General features: G+C 51.9%; 10 protein-coding genes across 10 annotated transcripts; 5 read left to right on the forward strand and 5 right to left on the reverse strand.

Moving 5' to 3' along the window:
* Positions 1 to 86: 86 nt before the first annotated feature.
* Positions 87 to 1,982, forward strand: ALG3 (dolichyl-P-Man:Man(5)GlcNAc(2)-PP-dolichol alpha-1,3-mannosyltransferase). The gene is made up of 3 exons (XM_018271097.2): positions 87 to 286; positions 352 to 596; positions 656 to 1,982. The coding sequence occupies exons 1-3, from the start codon at positions 154 to 156 to the stop codon at positions 1,550 to 1,552; spliced, it is 1,275 nt and encodes a 424-aa protein (XP_018134227.1). The 5' UTR covers positions 87 to 153; the 3' UTR covers positions 1,553 to 1,982.
* Positions 1,575 to 2,049, reverse strand: VE01_01579 (uncharacterized protein; the record flags this gene model as incomplete). The annotated part of the gene is made up of 2 exons (XM_018271098.1): positions 1,575 to 1,680; positions 1,739 to 2,049. 2 exons carry the CDS (start codon positions 2,047 to 2,049, stop codon positions 1,575 to 1,577), a joined length of 417 nt encoding a protein of 138 aa, XP_018134228.1.
* A 458-nt stretch (positions 2,050 to 2,507) lies between these two features.
* VE01_01580 (uncharacterized protein) lies at positions 2,508 to 4,262 on the reverse strand. The gene is made up of 2 exons (XM_018271099.2): positions 3,330 to 4,262; positions 2,508 to 3,279 (listed from the first exon to the last, which is right to left on the reverse strand). The coding sequence occupies exons 1-2, from the start codon at positions 3,970 to 3,972 to the stop codon at positions 2,717 to 2,719; spliced, it is 1,206 nt and encodes a 401-aa protein (XP_018134094.1). The 5' UTR covers positions 3,973 to 4,262; the 3' UTR covers positions 2,508 to 2,716.
* A 555-nt stretch (positions 4,263 to 4,817) lies between these two features.
* BCP1 (Mss4p nuclear export) lies at positions 4,818 to 5,893 on the forward strand. Its single transcript, XM_018271100.2, has 2 exons — positions 4,818 to 4,957; positions 5,027 to 5,893. The coding sequence occupies exons 1-2, from the start codon at positions 4,868 to 4,870 to the stop codon at positions 5,807 to 5,809; spliced, it is 873 nt and encodes a 290-aa protein (XP_018134093.1). The 5' UTR covers positions 4,818 to 4,867; the 3' UTR covers positions 5,810 to 5,893.
* ARO7 (chorismate mutase aro7) lies at positions 5,752 to 6,932 on the reverse strand. The gene is made up of 2 exons (XM_018271101.2): positions 6,644 to 6,932; positions 5,752 to 6,593 (listed from the first exon to the last, which is right to left on the reverse strand). Exons 1-2 carry the CDS (start codon positions 6,712 to 6,714, stop codon positions 5,849 to 5,851), a joined length of 816 nt encoding a protein of 271 aa, XP_018134092.1. The 5' UTR covers positions 6,715 to 6,932; the 3' UTR covers positions 5,752 to 5,848.
* Positions 6,933 to 7,026: 94 nt separating this feature from the next.
* On the forward strand, positions 7,027 to 9,356 carry MDV1 (Mitochondrial fission protein). The gene is made up of 3 exons (XM_018271102.2): positions 7,027 to 7,257; positions 7,309 to 8,973; positions 9,043 to 9,356. The coding sequence occupies exons 1-3, from the start codon at positions 7,171 to 7,173 to the stop codon at positions 9,319 to 9,321; spliced, it is 2,031 nt and encodes a 676-aa protein (XP_018134091.1). The 5' UTR covers positions 7,027 to 7,170; the 3' UTR covers positions 9,322 to 9,356.
* A 598-nt stretch (positions 9,357 to 9,954) lies between these two features.
* VE01_01584 (uncharacterized protein) lies at positions 9,955 to 13,304 on the reverse strand. The gene is made up of 4 exons (XM_018271103.2): positions 13,096 to 13,304; positions 12,783 to 13,005; positions 10,621 to 12,726; positions 9,955 to 10,570 (listed from the first exon to the last, which is right to left on the reverse strand). Exons 2-4 carry the CDS (start codon positions 12,908 to 12,910, stop codon positions 10,282 to 10,284), a joined length of 2,523 nt encoding a protein of 840 aa, XP_018134098.1. The 5' UTR covers positions 12,911 to 13,005; positions 13,096 to 13,304; the 3' UTR covers positions 9,955 to 10,281.
* Positions 13,305 to 13,719: 415 nt separating this feature from the next.
* Positions 13,720 to 15,580, forward strand: KRE2 (alpha 1,2-mannosyltransferase 2.4.1). Its single transcript, XM_018271104.2, has 3 exons — positions 13,720 to 14,025; positions 14,087 to 15,197; positions 15,253 to 15,580. The coding sequence occupies exons 1-3, from the start codon at positions 13,885 to 13,887 to the stop codon at positions 15,318 to 15,320; spliced, it is 1,320 nt and encodes a 439-aa protein (XP_018134097.2). The 5' UTR covers positions 13,720 to 13,884; the 3' UTR covers positions 15,321 to 15,580.
* A 59-nt stretch (positions 15,581 to 15,639) lies between these two features.
* On the reverse strand, positions 15,640 to 16,462 carry MRPS12 (37S ribosomal protein S12, mitochondrial). The gene is made up of 3 exons (XM_018271105.2): positions 16,257 to 16,462; positions 15,887 to 16,180; positions 15,640 to 15,799 (listed from the first exon to the last, which is right to left on the reverse strand). Exons 1-3 carry the CDS (start codon positions 16,407 to 16,409, stop codon positions 15,725 to 15,727), a joined length of 522 nt encoding a protein of 173 aa, XP_018134096.1. The 5' UTR covers positions 16,410 to 16,462; the 3' UTR covers positions 15,640 to 15,724.
* A 283-nt stretch (positions 16,463 to 16,745) lies between these two features.
* Positions 16,746 to 18,528, forward strand: VE01_01587 (uncharacterized protein). Its single transcript, XM_018271106.2, has 2 exons — positions 16,746 to 17,206; positions 17,269 to 18,528. The coding sequence occupies exons 1-2, from the start codon at positions 17,106 to 17,108 to the stop codon at positions 18,488 to 18,490; spliced, it is 1,323 nt and encodes a 440-aa protein (XP_018134095.1). The 5' UTR covers positions 16,746 to 17,105; the 3' UTR covers positions 18,491 to 18,528.
* The last annotated feature ends 19 nt before the right edge of the window (positions 18,529 to 18,547 follow it).

Below are 18,547 nucleotides of genomic sequence, written 5' to 3' on the forward strand. Positions count from 1 at the left end.
ACTTTAGTGGTGCTAAACCCCACCTGCATGCTGAGACGGGGCGGAACATCGCGGTTGCGGGCAGGGGTCCAACCTCGAGCTTCGCAATGCGCGGGACCATCTGCTGAAGACAAAGTCGCATTGAACGCGCTTTCGTAACTCTTCGAGGCCACAATGGTCACTATTGCGCAGATGTATGGCCGCGCCATTGATCTGGCTACTAACCCGGCGCATAGTCGCTGGCAGTCGCCAATCCTGCTTCTGGTTGACGCGGCGCTGTGCTTCGTGATAATCTGGAAAGTGCCTTGTAAGTAACCGCCCTCGCTCCCAAGCACGCTTTATTTGTATCAATGCTAATTACTGGAGAAATAGATACCGAGATCGACTGGGAGGCATACATGCAGCAAGTTGCTCAATTCCTATCCGGCGAACACGACTATGTCAAGATTGCAGGTGGAACTGGGCCCCTGGTCTACCCAGCTGTGCATGTCTACATTTACTCGGGACTATACTGGCTTACGGATAAGGGGAGGGATATCAAACTCGCCCAGGGCATATTTGCAGCTTTGTATCTACTCACATTGGGAGGGGTAATGGCATGCTATAGGAGAGCTAAGGTGACCTTCCACACGTCGAATCTGGGCTCATCGTTGAAGCGTTTCTAACATGAAAATAGGCGCCACCTTATATATTCCCTATGCTGATTCTGTCGAAACGATTACATAGCATCTATATACTGAGATGTTTCAACGACTGCTTCGCCGTGCTGTTTTTGTGGATGGCCATTTACGCCTACCAAAGGAGAGCATACACCATGGGCACGATAATTTACAGTCTTGGTCTCGGAGTTAAGATGAGCTTGCTCCTTGTTCTTCCAGCTCTTGGGATCATATTCCTCCTTACAAACGGGGTATGGACGGGGTTACAGCAGGCTACTATAATGGCTCAGCTCCAGGTCCTCTTCTCAACCCCATTTGCCTTGGAGAATGCCAGAGGGTATTACGGGAGAGCCTTCGAGTTCTCCAGGGTCTTTCTTTTCAAGTGGACAGTAAACTGGCGATTCATCGGCGAAGAAGTCTTCCTGAGCAAAGGGTTCTCAACCGCCCTACTCCTAGGGCATATAAACGTTCTAGCCATCTTCGCCATAACACGCTGGCTCAAAACAGCAGGTCGACCCATCGAAACAATGATAACACGAACGCTCCGTCTCCAAGAACCGCTAGGCAACGTACAAAACTTGGTCTCTCAGCGCGTAACACCACAATACGTGCTCACAACGATTCTGACTGCAAATGTCATTGGCATTCTGTTCGCTCGCTCGCTTCACTACCAGTTCTACGCCTACCTCGCCTGGTCGACGCCCTTCCTCCTCTGGCAAAGCGGCATGCATCCCATCCTGCAATACGTCCTCTGGGCCGCGCAGGAATGGGCCTGGAACGTATACCCCAGCACGGACCTCAGCTCCCAGGTCGTCATCGGCGTCCTGGCCCTCACCGTCGCCGGCGTATGGTGGGGCACAGGGCGCGAGGAGTACGCGGAGATCCAACCTGAGGTGCGCGACGACGTGAAGTAGTCCATTATCCACAACTAGGGCTTTACTGCTCATCATCCTCCTCGTCGCTTGACGGCGGCATCTTCCCCACAGTCGACTCCTCATCACCTGAATCCGCATACGGATCCACCTTAACGAACTCCTTCGGCCTGCCCACCCGTCCGTTAGCCCTCCATCATAACCATTCGTCGCAGCAGGGTAACTCACCAATACGCCTCCTTCCTCCACTCCCTCTCATCACGCACGACATTCAAGATCTCCCCTCCCAGCTTGTTCTCCCGCACCTCCCCATCCTTGGTATCCACCAGCACGTACCCGCCGCGCTTGATCCAGATCGTGTTGCGGAAGCGCGAGGGCAGCTCGAAGAGCAGTTCCTTGGTGTTCGGGAGCGCGCAGAGGTACAGGTTGTTGCCTGCGGCTTTGACGACGCGGGCGATGGACTGGGTGGGGGTGAGTGCGGGGGGAGGAGTTGAGGTTTCGTCGGCGGCGGCTTGGAGGTTGCGCTTTGGGCGGCCCATCTTGGCGATGTGTGTGTATATTCTAGCGTTTTAGGAAAAGGAAAATGTAGTCGTATTGAAATTATAATTTGGGCTTGTGCTTTTGTAATGAGGGGTCGTTTCTTGGGTTGGGAATTGTTTTTGGCTTCTTTTCCCCGCGAAAGTTTTGTGAGCTGCCAGGCCGTAGTTTATCCGTTGGCGTTTCTCCGATAGGGACCGATAAGATAGTGGCTGGCAGAATAGTGAACCACCCGGGTGCCTGGATTGAGCCGAACCAAACATTCAACAAATTTTCACTTCATAACCTTTAGAGTTACCAAAGTATATAATTTAGTTGTATAGAGTTAACTTGAGAATACTGCATCATTATTACAAAACTACACAAGATTATCTTCAGTGTTTGAGTAATCCAATGGGCATCACAACGAGTTGAGAACCTGTTCTAGTATAATTTTTCAAACTCTTTCAGATTGACTAGAAAGAGATTGTGTATTTTCATAATAACATCAATCTATGACCATATAATTAAACGTCGCCAAGCTAGGGTATTTGCCACATTCAATACAAGCAAAACTCCAGACGCTATTTACCGCCCCAGGCCCGAAAGCCAGACAAAAACTCCCACCAACCAATGCGCCACAAACAGTATATAGAAGCATGAACAAAGAAGCGGTATCTAGCAAACATCTCAAGCATCCGGGTCGCTGATTTCCATGGCATCATCCTCGAAGTGCTCTCGGATCGTCATCATGTAATTCCTGACGGAAACGACCAAGATGGCCACCGCGAACCCGTTCCATACATCCATAGTAGCCTGATCGAAATCGAAGTGAGCAATTGTCCGCGGCTTGGAGTCCTCCTTGGCTGCATCAAAGGTGATGAAAATAACCTTTGCCCCAGCGATGACAATCCCGTACAGAAGCGGAGGTACGCGAGCATACAGCGTAGGCGCACCACCAGGGGTGCCTCCGTCCGAGCCCTCGAGAAGGAGATCCTCACGGTGCTCTGTGGCGAGCGACTCAAGACTGTCTGTCATGGCTTTGGAGATGGAGTCAATATCCTGACCGGGCGTGCTGGCGACGATGGCGATGATTGGAATGTAATCTTTGTTCTGGTAGCCGCCGTCGAACTCGGCCCATTTGATGTAATTCTCAACCTCCTTCTTGATGACCTCTTCGCGAGTGCGGGAACCGGCTATCATGCTGCGGACGCGGCTGCCGAGGGTGACGAGGGAGAGCAAGGCAGTTGAACCTGGGAGTTGTTAGTTTGATATGCATAAATGGGTGGGGAAGTCGACATACCTCTGAAATCGTGTCCGGAGGCAGAGTTGATAAAAGTTTCCTCGGGATCATACGAAAAGAGCGCTGGTGGGACGGTGCGAAAGTCTGATCTCCAGTGCGCTGGAAGCAAAGGCTGCAAGCCACGCATTCTCAGCTCCTCGAACAAAGCATGTTCATCCTCGTGCCAATCATCTCCGCTGCCGATGCCTGCTTCAAGAGCCGCCTTCTGGTGTTCCAGGAACTGGCCAACCTTATCTTCCAGCGAAATGGTTTCAGTATCGTCGGTTTCGATGGATTCGACTATCTTCGGTGTTGGCGATGCTGGAGTTTGACCACCGGCTGATGTGCGCGGGGTGCGAGTTGTAGCATCGTCTGGCTCAGTTGATTCGCCGCCAGCATCATCGACGTATGAGGATTGACTCCCTTTGGACTTGAATTTTTGACGGTGCCTCTTGGTGTCAGTTGGTGAGAGGTATTTCTTGGAAATCCGACCGCCTAGGACCGCTCCAGTCTTTGCACCGTGAGATTCGGTGTGCCATTTGTTATTTGTTGAGGTATGGTTCGGGGTCGGTGAAGGAGTGACCGGGAGCACGGTGCTGCGACGGTACTTTGATGGGGTGATATACCCAAGGATCGAGTCTCGTAGGTGCATTAGTTGGTCCATCTCGATATGATTTTTGATTCTTCTGATGCGGGGTGTATTTGAGAGCTGCGTATGCTTTGTGGGGGTTCTTTGTGGGATTTGATTGCTGCCGAACAAAGGTGTCGATGAAAGTGTCGCCGGGTTTGGAAGCTGTTGTATGGAAAGTTCGAGGGCGAAGGAAGCTTTATACTATGCAGCGGGGTTGTGCTAAGCGTATCTTCATTGACGAAGACAATAGGTCGTTCGCGACCATTCGCGTTGCCCGAGGTATTGTCCTCGAGGGCTCTTTGACAATCTGTGGTCTATAATAGAAGGCCTACTATTGTCGTTCATTGAGCCCAACCTCGTCAATAACCCCCCAGTCCCCCAATTTGGCTGACCGCCCTGGCTAGTCCCCTGTGACATGTGACGCTAAGGGAGTGGTGGGGCTATGGAAGAACAAGTGAATTCTTACAATACAGCAATGCTCAATACAGAAAACAATACAACGAACAGTAAGAGTCAAGTTGATCACCTGATACTGAACCTTGCTGCATTATAACAGCCTTGAAGTGTAATATAATAGCTCTTCCTAGAAGAGCTTATCAAGTTGGAAACTCCTACTTATATCCTACAACAACTTGCGGCCAAACTGGAAATTAACAGCATGTCTAGCTCATACAATGCAATATTTTCATAATAACCAACGGCTTGACACTATTAGTAGGACACTAATAGTAACAATACCATAAACAATCATTCCAAAATGATATCAGCTCTCTCTGTAAACATCGCCGTTATCGCGATAAGCTGATTCGGATTAGTGCGGGCAGAAATTTAGAGGTTGAAGGCGGTGTGTGGGACCTTTCGAGGGGAGCATCATAATACTTTTGCAACTCCAACCCAGACAAGCACAAGCTCGACAAAAGTGCACATCATGGTCAGAAAGCGAGTCAGAGATGCGGAAGCCGCCCCGGAGGTGTCGATGACGGGAGTGGACAACGGCGAGGACAGCGGCAGCGAGGATGTATGGTCCATTTCCTACCCCGCCATTAGTGTGTGTATCCGTGTGTGCATTTTACTGACAGGTTCCCAGGATGTGGATATGATAAATGTCGAGTTCGAATGGTTCAACATGGCGCCTGAGGTTGATTTCCACGGCCTTAAGAGCCTGACACGCCAATTATTGGATGTTGATGCGCAGCTCTTCGACCTGTCGGCCCTCGCTGATTTGATCCTCTCGCAACCCACAATCGGATCGACCGTGAAGGTCGATGGCAAGGAGACGGATCCATACGCCTTCCTTACTATCCTCAACATGCACGAACACAGAGAGCACCCAGTGATTAAGGCTCTCACTGAGTACCTGATTGAGAAATCAAAGTCGGGTACTGGCTTAGAAGCTCTGGGCAGTGTTCTGTCCTCCCCTTCAAACCAAGTCGGCTTAATTCTTACCGAGCGCCTAATCAACGTCCCTTCGGAAATCGCACCTCCGATGTACTCCATGATCGTGGACGAGATTGAGGCAGCTGTCGAGGACAAGGAGCCATACGAATTTACGCACTACTTAGTTCTCTCCAAGACATATTTAGAGGTCCAGTCCACACTGGATCAGGAGGATGCACCTAGACAGAAGAAGAAGAAGCAGGTCGGAAAGGAGACCTTCTACTTCCACCCCGAGGATGAGGTTCTCCAGCGCCACGCTGCGGCACACGGAGGCTGGGATTACACGAAGGATGAGGGCGATTCTAAAGCAGACAGCAAGAGAGCCTTCCAGGAGCTGGGGATCAGGCCCCAGGGGCATGCTATTCTAATCGAAGCTGCCAAGTTCGATGGTGCAGTCAAGGCTGTGGGCGAGTACATAGGACTGCAGCAATAAATCATGATCCATCTCTTCATTCTATTTTAAATCTGCCATTTAGCTCTCAATGACATCCGGGCCCTCTAACCTCTGCATCAAGTACTCCACCTCCACGATCTTGGTCAAGGGGATGACGAACTTCTCGTAGATGCTGACGACGGCATCGATATTGATCTTACCCTGGCCTGGCTGTCCTGGGGATCCTAGGCTGGGATCCGTGCCGTATGTCTTCGCTTTCAATGCCAAGCGTGTCAGCACCTGGCGCTCCACGGCGCTGTTCGTGATAGCCTTATCAATTCCTTCTCTGTCCTCTGCCTTGATCAACGCCGTGAATTTCTCCCTCTCCGTCCTGAACTTGGATTCTGCGACGAACTTCCCGAAGTGTATCCTGCGCGACAGGGATTGCAGGCACGCAATGTCACAGGTAGCCGATGATCCGTAGTTTTCTTGTGCCTCGCCGCGCTCGTCTCTACCAAAGTCTATGCATGCCGCAGGGAGACAGTGGTTGATGTAGCTGTCCTTGATCTTGTCGTTGACATTGACATCATTGGGGTGGAGGATCTTTGGGTAGTGGAGTGGTGGAAGAATTGGCTCCTCGAGAGCGTCAGGGAAGTATGGGTATTCATCTGGCGACTGGAATCGTCGGATGCGGGACTGCAGGCGTTCTTGCTCGCGGAGAGTCCAATCGAGTAGGCTCAGATCGCAGTCGGGGATCTTGACCGCGCCAGGGACGTAGATGGTGTTGTTTAGGGGAAACTGGACGCGCTCGATTAAATGAAATATGATCGTATCTTCCAGACGGCTGTGATTGTCGGTTAGCTTTGGTCATCAAAGGGGGCGTATGTGGCGTACATCAATTGGAAGCGGATGTTAGCCAAGTCCAATGCCTTTGAAACATCGGAGAGATCAATGGCGGCGTCCATTTTTCTATATGGTGGGACGGATGAATACAATCTATATATGTACCGTGAATTGAGAAGAGAGGGTAACGCAGAAAGGAAAAGGGCGCTGTCCAAATATCACCTTCGAATGGAATAGTAAGCTCACGATGAACAGAGTAACAGCGGCAAACTCGCAAAATCACTGTGACTGAACTGAACCCCGCTGTCGGACAGCTGCCGAGTAACTTGGACGGTCTTGGGCGTACTACTGCACTAACTGTAACATCATAAGCTACCCTGGTTACGATGGCGTCCGGCAAATTCCGCACTACGCATTATCGACGGCCCGACCAAGGTCTCCCTCTGTCATAACAAGGCACGTGGATAGACACCAATGTCAACAAATCCTTGCTACGTAACTCCCAGCATTCAAAGCCCGAGTTTGAATTGCTGCACCTGAAGCGCTGCGCGACCCAGGCAGGCCTGGGAGCAGAAACAATGGCTCGCCCCGACAGCCGGGATAGCGGTGGCCCTTCGGACTTCTTCAGAGCAGGGCCAGCCGATGATGAATCCGCTCTAATCTCGGTATGAATGTTGGAACAACTCGATATAAGTACGATTCTAACATATGTATAGACGCGAGGGCTCGAAGCCTTTGGGCGCAAAGTCACAACGACAGCAAGCCACATGATGGCGCCCTTGACGGACTCCTCGGGCGGCCACTATCAAACCGCAATGGCCGATTTGCACAAGCAGTTGCGCCAGCCGAGCCTGCAGCGCAGCGTCTTTTCCTTTGCGAAGACGAGTCCAACGGATATGGTGCGCTCGAGCCTCTCTAGGACCGAAATCCAGAACAGAGCCTTGACGCATCTATCCGACGAGCTGCTTGCGAATATTCCCGAGGACGAAAACTCATACTCCCTATTCCAGGGCTTTCAGGCGACGATTCCAGAAGTCAGTGAGAAGAAGCACAAGCATAGGGTGTCCCGTGGCAGGAAGTTAATCGATGATAATGCCTCGGAGGCTTCGGACGGACCCGCTTCAATGCACAAGCTGAAAAAGGAGAGGCATTCGCTGAATCACCGGTTCGAGATGCTAGGTGTTCGCAAGAACATGGCCAGCTGCGAGATAAGGGAGATAGACAACAAGATTGCGAATCTCACTAGCATGAGGAGGATAGTGCTAGACAGACTAGCGGGTTTAGAGCAAGACGAAGCATTGTTAGAGCACGACATTTTGGACGTTGAAAATCGCATTGAAGATGCCCAAGAACAGTTAGATATTGCCGGCGAGCAAGAGCAAATGACACCAACAAAGAGCGAGGCAGACGACCAAGAAGGCAACCCCGATAGACTCGAGGCAGACTCATCCTTCATGTCGCAATCCATATACGAGAAACTTCCCTCCGCAGACTCAACACCCTCAAAAGCAAAGCCCAAGCGCCACAAGACCATCCGCAGGAAATCCATGCCCATCCTCCACGAACACTTCGAACCGGGCTCCAAAATCCGCGAACTCCAAGCCCACGACGATCACATCACAGCCCTCGACTTCGACGTCCCCTTCGGCACCATGGTAACCGCCGCCCTCGACGACACAGTCCGCGTCTGGGACCTCAACGCAGGCCGCTGCATGGGCTTCCTGGAAGGCCATACCGCATCCGTCCGCGCAATCCAGGTTGAAGACAACATTGCCGCCACCGGCTCTATGGACGCCACGGTCCGCCTCTGGGATCTCAGCCGCGCGCAATACGAGCCCCAACTCGATAACCGCATTAACAAAGACTCCGATTTCGACGTCGAGGACGACGAAGACGAGCCCGCCTTCGACATCCCCGCAGCCGCTCCTCCTGCTCCCCCAGCGGGTAGCATGGCCGATTGCCCCCTCTTCACCCTCGAAGCCCACGTGGACGAAGTAACCGCCCTCTATTTCAAAGGCGACACCCTAATCTCCGGCTCCGCCGACAAGACCCTCCGACAATGGGACCTCGAAAAGGGCCGCTGCGTGCAGACCCTCGACGTCATGTGGGCCGCCGCGCAGGCATCCGCGACGATGGGATCGAGCGAAGGGACGTGGCGCCAGACGGGTGGGCGGACGTCAGATGAGAAAGCGGATTTCGTGGGGGCGCTGCAGGTTTTTGATGCTGCGCTCGCGTGTGGAACGGCCGATGGGATGGTGAGGCTTTGGGATTTGAGGAGTGGACAGGTGCATAGGAGTTTGGTGGGGCATACGGGCCCGGTAACGAGTTTGCAGTTTGATGATGTGCATTTGGTTACGGGGAGTTTGGATAGGAGTATTCGCGTAAGTTTCCCCCCGTCTTGTCCCTGTTGTGGTTTGTTCCTTTAGAGCGAATATTAACGTGTATCCCAGATCTGGGACCTCCGCACAGGATCCATCTTCGACGCCTACGCCTACGACCACCCCATCACAAGCATGATGTTCGATTCCCGCCGCATCGTCTCCGCAGCCGGCGAGGACGTAGTTAAAGTATACGACAAGGTAGATGGCCGACACTGGGACTGTGGCGCTGGCCCCACGGGCGCAGGCGAGGCGGGCAAGGCGGCGAGTATTGTGGAGAGGGTGAGGATTAAGGATGGGTACCTTACTGAGGGACGGAAGGACGGGGTGGTGGGTATTTGGACTTGTTAATGATGCTTTTTTTTGGGAGACTTTCGCGTTGGGGGGAAAGGGGGGAAGGGGGGTGGGGGGAGGCTTGTATCATAAACTAGAGTACAAACGAACAGTGGTGTAGATGTAGGATACATAACAGGATTTAATGGCACAAACAATAACGTCATTATGAATCTCAGTTTTCAAAAAATCTGCTTCTTTTGTTTTGCTATCGATTGATTGATGTATTTGAGTCTTTCTAATGATATCCGCCACGGGGGGTAAGACAAACCCAACCCCACCCCGCCACGGACGACAAGCGCGTTGTATGTTCATATAGACTTTCTCCATGTGCACAAATCCCTAAATATATCTATATACCAGCAGCAGCCGTAAACGTCATTTTTAGTAGTTGCTTTTTTGTGCAGCAGCTGAGCCATAAGAACTTCGTCGGTAAGGTAAAACATGAACAAAGGCCAACCCCGGCCCACTTCCGTTTTCGTTTTCCCTTTTACAATAGTTTTCTCTCGCCCCCTTTTTTTCAATCAGATTGTTCATCAGATGCGACTCGCTCACCCAAGCTTCATCTAACCCCACCGCCTGACCCTTATAAAAAAAAGGTTGTAAGAATAAATACTTTCTTAACCCCCCCGTCCCCGGCCCCCGCCCGACCCCTATTTCTCAAGAAAACAAATCCCGTCCTGTGTGGCCCGCACATTTTGTATGAGAAAATGATATGGAGCTTTGTATGCCGCTAGCAAAAATAAAATCGGAGAGAAAAAAGAAGAACAACAAAAAAAAACTTTGAAAATTCGCAGATGCAGGAAAAGTAGAGAAGTGGCGCCAGTTTGCCTAGCCCAGTGGTATGCCACTAAGTAATAAAAGCCGTGGGGCCGATTTACTGGTTCCACTACAGCCAGTAGAAGTGCGCAGTAACCACTCTCTATTGGAAGCGAAGCCGTTGATAAATATAACTCCTTCCAAGTTTATTGACATCGATTAGACGAGCAGGTCAACGTCGAGCCCGATTGAGCGCATGAAAAGGTTGACATTGGCCAGGCGTTGGCTAGACATGGCGGGCGGGAGCGTCTTGGCGAGGTTGACGGTCTCCATGACGCGGTCCTTGACGGCCATGACGAGGCGCTGTTGCTGCTCTGGGCTGGCTCCGACGCCCATCGCTGCGAGGAACTGCCAAACGTACACGTCTTCGCCGGTGTTCACGGTTCCGGGGAAGATGTATGGAAGAGTGGGTTCGATAACGTCGAAGAAAGAGTTGTAGGTAGAGAGCCTGTATGTGTTAGCTGAGGTTTTTATAAATAAGGTCTATTTCGAACATACCAGTGGTTCCACTCTTGGTCGTCGACAGTGGTGGCCTGCTTAATAAGCTCAGCGCGACTGAGAAGCATAGTCAACATGCTGACACCAATGCGAGTACGAGCATCAATCTCGATGTTAGTCTTAGCCATAATCAAGGCAAGCAGAGCATCAACAATATCCAAGCCAGCCTCGTTCAAGAATCCAAACAGACTCGGCATAACCGCCAGAGAGAAAAGCTCGATGTTCTCGCGAATCTGCGAGGTGAGTTGCGTCTCGCCCGGTGCAAGCAAAGCCTGGCGAACAACATCCAGCTGATCCAAATGTACAACAATCATGGTTAAAATCGTAGTGCGCTGCTGCTGCGTGATGTGTCTGAAGACTCGTGGGATGGCCTTCTTGCCCTTGCTGAAAGATAAAAATGCGATAAAAGGATGGGTAGCGGTTGCACCAATGGGCTCGTGAACCTTGAGGTCCTGCCAGAGTTTGTTGTTGAGTTTCTGCGTCTTCTCCTGCCAGTCCATGTGGAGGCCAACGAGTGCTGGGTCGACATCCTCAGTCAATGGTGGTGGAAGGTGGCGATCGTGATCCTCCATTTGCATCAAGGTGTTGTACACGTTCTCGATATCGCGCAAAACAGTCTTGCGGTCACTGCTGCTAACCACCTTTTGGCGATGCTCGTTCTCGTTACGCTTGATGTTGAGCAACGGCTTTGGTGTCTTGGAGTTGCTGAACGAAATCTTGCCCAAGCTTCCCTCGATAACGAGCTGCTTGTTCTTGGGCTTGTTCTTCGCTGCCTCAACGGCACGCTGGACCTGCTGCTCCATGCGCTGCATGTGGTTGTCTCCGCTACGCGCCTGCCTCCTCATGCCACCATGTCTGCCACCGGTCTGGAAGAGGTAAGTCTGAGCAAAGTTGGTCAGAGGCTGGTTAGGGTGCTGCCTGGGTCCTCCACGGATTTGGTTGTGAACTTGGTAATAGAAATCTTCAGATAGGGAGTTGTCGGTGCCCTGCTCGTTGGGGTTACCAGTGGCAGTGACGAGCTGTTGCAATTGGATTCTGGTGATGAAATTCTTGTCCTGTGGAGTCATGAGACCATTGTCCTTGGACAAAAGGAAAATCTTGTGGTTGCGCTTCGCACGTTTCGCGTCTTCCATCAAGTAAGCCGCACGCTCCTCCTCATTAAGGTGAGATAATTGATGCGGGTGCGTAATGATACCAGAGTTGTTGTGGCGATGGCCGGGTCCGCTAGGTGGTCCTGGGCTCGGGCCTTGTCCTGGTCGTCCAGCTGATTGAGCTTGAGCTTGTCGCTGTTGTTCACCAGAAAGGCGGTTCGGGTTCTGGAGGATCTGAATCGGCGGAGCTTGCGCTTGCGATGTGGCGGTGACTGCCTGGGCCGATGGCGCCTGAGTTCTATGCAGGATCTGGACAGGCTGGTGTGCGTGAATTTGTTGGGGTTGTCTGTCCTGAGGTTCATAGTACTGGCCATTCATAGGGCGTGGTGGCCCTTGCATTTGCTGGCCGGCATGTTGGGGGAATTGCTGAACATGCTGGGGAAACTGCTGAGGCTCTGGGTACTGCTGATATTGTTGCTGGTGCTGGAACTGGCCCTGTGCGAACTGCGCATCAGGGTGCTGGGGCTGCTGTTGTTGCTGCGGAGCAGGTGCGGTCGGTTTCTTGGCTTGCGCTCGCATTGCGGCTTCGACCTCTTCCACGCTCATCATTTTGCGAGCAGCCGATGCAGCTGGCGGTTGCGAAGGCAAAGCTTGTGCAGCAGGTACTGTCTTCGAGCTGGTGCCCCAAAGGTCGGCATCAGCCTGCAGATCGGGAACATAGTCGAGGTCCTTGTATTTTTCGTAGCCGCTTCTTGCTGGTTGAGTGTACGTGTGGGATGACTGTGCAGTTGTCACGGCAGCTGTATGTCTGGACGCAGGCTGCTGGCGAGTGAAGCGCATCTGCTCCTCACTGATCGCGTTTGACACCTTTGCTGTCTGGCCGAAGAAGTCGAAGTCTTTTCCAACGGCTTTCTTGGCCGTGGTATCTTCGCCACCGAAGGTGTCGTCGTTGAAGACATCGTCGGTCTCGTCTAGCTGGTCCCCAAGGCCATCGTAGGTATCTTCGAAGTCAAGTCTAAGCAGGTTCAATGTCAGTCCATGAAGCACAGTCCATAGTAGCAGTCCACATACGCGTCGTCGTCGTCGGCACCCGCGTACGACAGGCCTGCGAATGGATCGGGTGTTTGTCCAAATCCTGGAGCTTTCGCGCCCTGATCGCGGTCCCTTGGAAGGGCCGAGTCAAAGCCAAAGAATGACATGCTTATTCGATCCTATCGCTGCCAGCTACCATCCGTTGGTGGGCCTGTATCTGCTACTTCCGGTATGATTTCTGGTGGGGGGGAAGGTTGAGGGTCTGAGAATTCTTATGATTAGCTCCAGATCGAAAAGGCGCGTTGGGTGTAGCTGGCCCTAAACGTGACCTGACGGGAAGAAAACAACATACCGTGTAGATCAGTCTCAATGCGGCCAGATACCAGGTATCGTGCTGGGTGCTTGTCTTGAAGCTGTTGTCTTGGAAGCTGCGGTATACAGTTTACGACGTGTACGTTTCCAGAAGGGTTGATTGATGGTCGTCGTTCGTTTAGTACAAAATCTGCCCCACGTTGTTCAGGTACGTACTATCGGCATTGACGCTAGGATCCCTATGTGCCTACGAAAGTACGAAAGTGCTCTAACAAATAGTAGAACAGTCTAACAAATAGAACAGCAGTCGTCACTTCACTGTTGATCTTTTGGTGGGGACTGAGGGGGGCTGAAGGTACATAGTCACGTGAGTATTTCAATATTGGCAAGGAGAATGCTGTTCGCGGAATACTCTACTATTGTAGTCGTATGATGCCCAAAACTGAATTTAATGTGCGATTGAACATATATAATCTATATTCAATGTATCTACAATATCTAAAGCCACCTGATTTATTGTCTTGGTGATTTTTACATGTGTTCGCATTGGAGTACGTCTGGGCCACGTACACGCCTCGTATTTGATCAAAGTACCTTGCTTCATTCACTAGACCGGCCTAGCCCATGTTTGCGCTGCTACTATACTTGTGGCTTGTCCTCGTAAACCATTTGTCGCCATTACACTTCGACTCTTCCCCTTTAACCTGTTCAAACTCTGAGGAAAAATCATTTCTGTCGCTCTCCTTTGCGGCAGTCTCAGTAGTCTCAGGAACAGCGTTGGCGATTGGCGATTGGCGATTCATCTCTCCTGGTCAAGAGCACCCCCTCGATGACGGACGTGCCCGTGCAGGAGAAATCGGAATTACCACCACCACCATACACTGCCCCTCGGCCTCCTAATTCCAAGAGCATTTTCAAGATGGCTGCCGGCCATGCGAGATACTTCAGATACATTCTGTTCGCCTTCTTTGTGTGTTACCCCAGAACTGGTGCGCTGCTGCATTTATGCTGTAACTAACATATTTGTCTAGGGCCTAGCAGTTATCTACTTCATCTCGTCATCGTCAAACGCAACACAGCGCCTTCCAACCGCACAAGAAATTCTACGACAAGGAAAGGACTGGGCAAACTCCCACTCTGATAATGGCAATACTAAGCCTGCAGAGGCTGTCAGTTCGGAACCTACGTCTCCAAATACGCCAAATGGCTTTCCTCCCGCATCGAGCACCGAGCCGCGAATGAACGCTACGTTCGTTACACTCGCGCGCAACAGTGACCTCTGGGAGATTGCACGCTCCATCCGCCAAGTCGAGGACCGCTTCAACAGAAAGTTCCACTACGACTGGGTTTTCCTGAACGATGCTCCCTTCAACGACGAATTCAAGAAGCTCACCACCGCCCTGGTTTCCGGCACCGCGCACTATGGAGAGATTGCCAAGGAACACTGGTCGTTCCCTCCACACATTGACCAGGACAAGGCCCGCAAGGTCCGCGAGGACATGGCGGAGCGCAAGATCATCTACGGCGACTCGATCAGCTACAGGCACATGTGCCGCTTCGAGTCGGGCTTCTTCTTCCAGCAGCCGCTTATGCTGAACTACGAGTGGTACTGGCGCGTGGAGCCAAGCATTGAGCTGTTCTGCGACATCAACTACGATGCGTTCAAGTTCATGGCTGACAATGGCAAGAAATACTCCTTTGTGCTCAGCTTGTACGAGTACGTCGAGACGATCCCAACTCTCTGGACCAGCGTCAAGAAGTTCATGAAGAACCACCCTGAGCACATCGTGGAGGGTAACTCCATGGGTTATCTCAGTGAGGATGGAGGAGAGACCTATAACAACTGCCACATGTGGTCCAACTTTGAGATCGGCAACCTGAACTGGTTGAGATCCAAGGCTTATACCGATTACTTCAACGCCCTGGATCAGGATGGAGGTTTCTTCTACGAGAGATGGGGTGATGCGCCGGTTCACTCCATTGCAGCTTCTCTCATGCTCAAGAAGGAGGAAATCCATTTCTTCAACGATATCGCATACTACCACGTGCCATTCACTCACTGCCCCACTGGAGAGCAGACGAGATTGGACCTTAAGTGCCACTGCAACCCCAAGGACAACTTTGACTGGAAGGGATATTCTTGTAAGTCTAACAACCCGTCCACTGACACTATTTACGTGTACTGATCATTTCGCAGGCACATCTAAATTCTTCGAGGTTAACGGAATCGCTAAGCCAGAGGGCTACGAGAAGGAAATGGATTAAGTCACTGACGCCTTTAATTTAAAGCGTTTGTGTAATGTAATTCATACATTCTCAAACTGGGGTAGTGGGGCGGAGATAGGGAGATGTAGGAACGACCTGGCGTTTTTGGATGGGAACTGGTTAAAGGGGGCAGCAGTAACTTCACTTGTATAGATAAAGGGGCATCATCTTCGATGTCGAACGCATTGGATTTTGAATTTGGGAGCACAAATTATCAGATCGGAATTCAGGAAATAAATGTTATCCTTGTTTTTAACTCACACAATTCTTCCATTTTGACCATGTAGAGTCAGTCTTAGATATGATAGTTGTACATTTCCCTCTCTCTAACGCCTACAATGTATTGGATACAGTTATTCGCACATTTATCTTCCTCCGCCCCTTGTCATCCGACCTACACCTCCTTATTCTGCAGCCACCTTCTTCGGCTTCTTCGTCCCATACTTCGAACGGCTCGTAACTCTGTTTCCAACACCACTCTATCACGTTGTTAGCATTATCCAAACTACCTCCGTCCTCCACTCTCCCCCTCTCCCCCATACCAGAACAGAACGAGATAAACTCACCAAATCCAAAGCCCCCCTAACCAAATGATACCTCACACCCGGACAATCCTGCGACCGGCCCCCCCTAACCAACACCACGGAATGCTGCTGCACATTATGTCCCTCTCCCTGAATATAGCAATTGACCACTCTCCCTGTGCTCAACCTCACCCTCGCCGTCTTCCGCTCCGCCGAATTGGGCTTCTTGGGCTTCGTCACGCCGACTTTGAGGCACACGCCTTTGAGTTCGGGCGCGCAGACGGTGGAGAGCGCGGGGGAGGTTTGTTTGCGTGCGCGTTGGGGTTTGCGGCATCCCTGTTGCGGTTGGTTAGTCAGTTGGCTAGGATCAGAGAAGAGGTGAGGTGGTAATGGAGAGCGCAGAGGAGCGTACCTTAGCAACTTGGTTCAAAGTCGTCAAGACAGTAGGAGTGCTACTGAACGCCCTCGCCGCCGGGGTAATCTTCGAAATCAAAGGCGCAGCCATTGGCACGGCCGGCCTCCATACAGCCGGCGTGAGGAAGCGTCGCAGTATCGTGGCGCGCATTGTGTGGGATGGGGGAGTTGCGGTCTGACGGCCTCTCTTGAGGCTCTACGGACTTTTTGGTCGTATACTACGAACGTCCTTTAGATTTAGCGTCGAATTGGAATTCGATGTCACGTGGTGCGGATGAACGTTTCGGCGCGCGCAGGGGCCATGGGATTGAGGTGGAAGGAGGGTGATTAGGTAAGCACGGTTAGTGGCGGGTAGGTTGCAAACGGCCTGCCTCGGACTTACCGTGTCAGGGTACTTGAGGTACCGTGGTATATTTGCGGATTGGCTCTTCTAAGAAGGCGCTTTGGGGGGGGTTTCTTTACTTACTCGAGTACGCTGAGGGGAAAGCCGCGCCTTATTGGGGAATCGTAAAGCGGCGCATACAGAACTAGAAAGTTCAAAGCTCCGGTGCCGCGTATTGCCATGGGCCGCCGACCTCCAAGACCGAGGCAAAGTCCCGTAGTAGTCAAGCGCGGGACAGAGGATGGTTCCCCAATGACCCAATAAACAGCGTCTGTCCCTCTTACACGTGAAGCTGCCACAACCCGTTCCCTTCCTAAGACGCTGATAATTCTCCAAGCAGGGATAACGTGCCCTGTAGCTCTCTCCAACTTTTCTTTTTCTCCTCCTTTTCTCCAATTCCTGCTATTGTGCTGCCTACTTCCCCAATATACGAGTGTGTGACTTCTTTGGTCCTTATCTGCAAGAATGGCTTCGATAGCAAGGGTTTTGAGACCGGCGGCGGCCAGAGCGGCGGTGGTTGCGAGGCCGATGGTTAGGACTCCGGCGGCGGCTAGAGTTGCACAGGCGTAAGATATTTCCAGTGCTTGCAGAGTTGTTCTATTATAGTCCATACTAATTAATACCATAGGACGAGGACCCTGTCCACCACCCAGCCCCGACGAAATGAAGCCATCGACATCACCGACATCCCGCCAACGCCCATTACCCACATGTCCGACATCGAGGCCTCCATGCAAGAAGCCGTCTCCAAATTCGCCGCCGACGTTATCGGGCCCAAGGTCCGCGAGATGGACGAGGCCGAGACAATGGACCCCGCTGTTGTCGAGCAGCTCTTCGAGCAAGGGTTGATGGGCATTGAGATCCCCGAGGAATACGGCGGTGCGGGCATGAACTTCACGGCGGCGATTGTTGCTATTGAGGAGCTGGCGCGTGTGGATCCTAGTGTCAGCGTCATGGTGGATGTGCACAATACGTTGGTTAACACTGCGGTTATCAAGTATGCGAGCAAGGAGCTGAAGGAGAAGTTCTTGCCTAAGCTGGCTACGGGGACGGTGGGCTCTTTCTGTCTGTCTGAGCCGGTCTCGGGGTCGGATGCGTTCGCGCTGGCTACTAAGGCTACGAAGACTTCGTCGGGTTACACGATTTCGGGATCGAAGATGTGGATCACCAACTCTATGGAGGCGGACTTCTTTATCGTCTTCGCCAACTTGGATCCAAGCAAGGGATACAAGGGTATCACTGCCTTCATTGTCGAGAAGAACATGAAGGGCTTCTCCGTCGCCAAGAAGGAGAAGAAGCTTGGTATCAGAGCCAGCAGCACATGTGTGCTTAACTTTGACGATGTTGAGATCCCAGCCGAGAACCTGCTCGGCCAAGAGGGACAGGGTTACAAGTACGCCATCAGCCTGCTCAACGAGGGCCGCATTGGTATCGCCGCCCAGATGACCGGTTTGGCCCTCGGAGCCTTCGAGAACGCCGCTAGGTACGTCTACAACGACAGGAAGCAGTTCGGACAGCTCGTTGGAGAGTTCCAGGGCATGCAGCACCAGATGGGCCAGTCTTGGACCGAGATTGCCGCCGCTCGCGCATTGGTTTACAACGCTGCCAGGAAGAAGGAGGCGGGTGAGGACTTTGTTCAGGATGCTGCTATGGCGAAGCTGTACGCTTCGCAGGTGGCTGGCCGTGTTAGCGGTCTTGCGGTTGAGTGGATGGGTGGGATGGGATTCGTTCGTGAGGGACCTGCTGAGAAGTTCTTCAGGGATAGCAAGATTGGAGCTATCTACGAGGGAACTTCCAACATCCAGCTCCAGACTATTGCTAAGATGCTGCAGAAGCAGTACACTGCATAGGCTAGCTAGCTAGTTAGTAGCTTTGTATATATATGAGATTTTTAAAACATATTAAAA

Source organism: Pseudogymnoascus verrucosus (genome assembly GCF_001662655.1).
Source record: "Pseudogymnoascus verrucosus strain UAMH 10579 unplaced genomic scaffold scaffold_4, whole genome shotgun sequence".
Classification (NCBI taxonomy): domain Eukaryota; kingdom Fungi; phylum Ascomycota; class Leotiomycetes; order Thelebolales; family Thelebolaceae; genus Pseudogymnoascus; species Pseudogymnoascus verrucosus.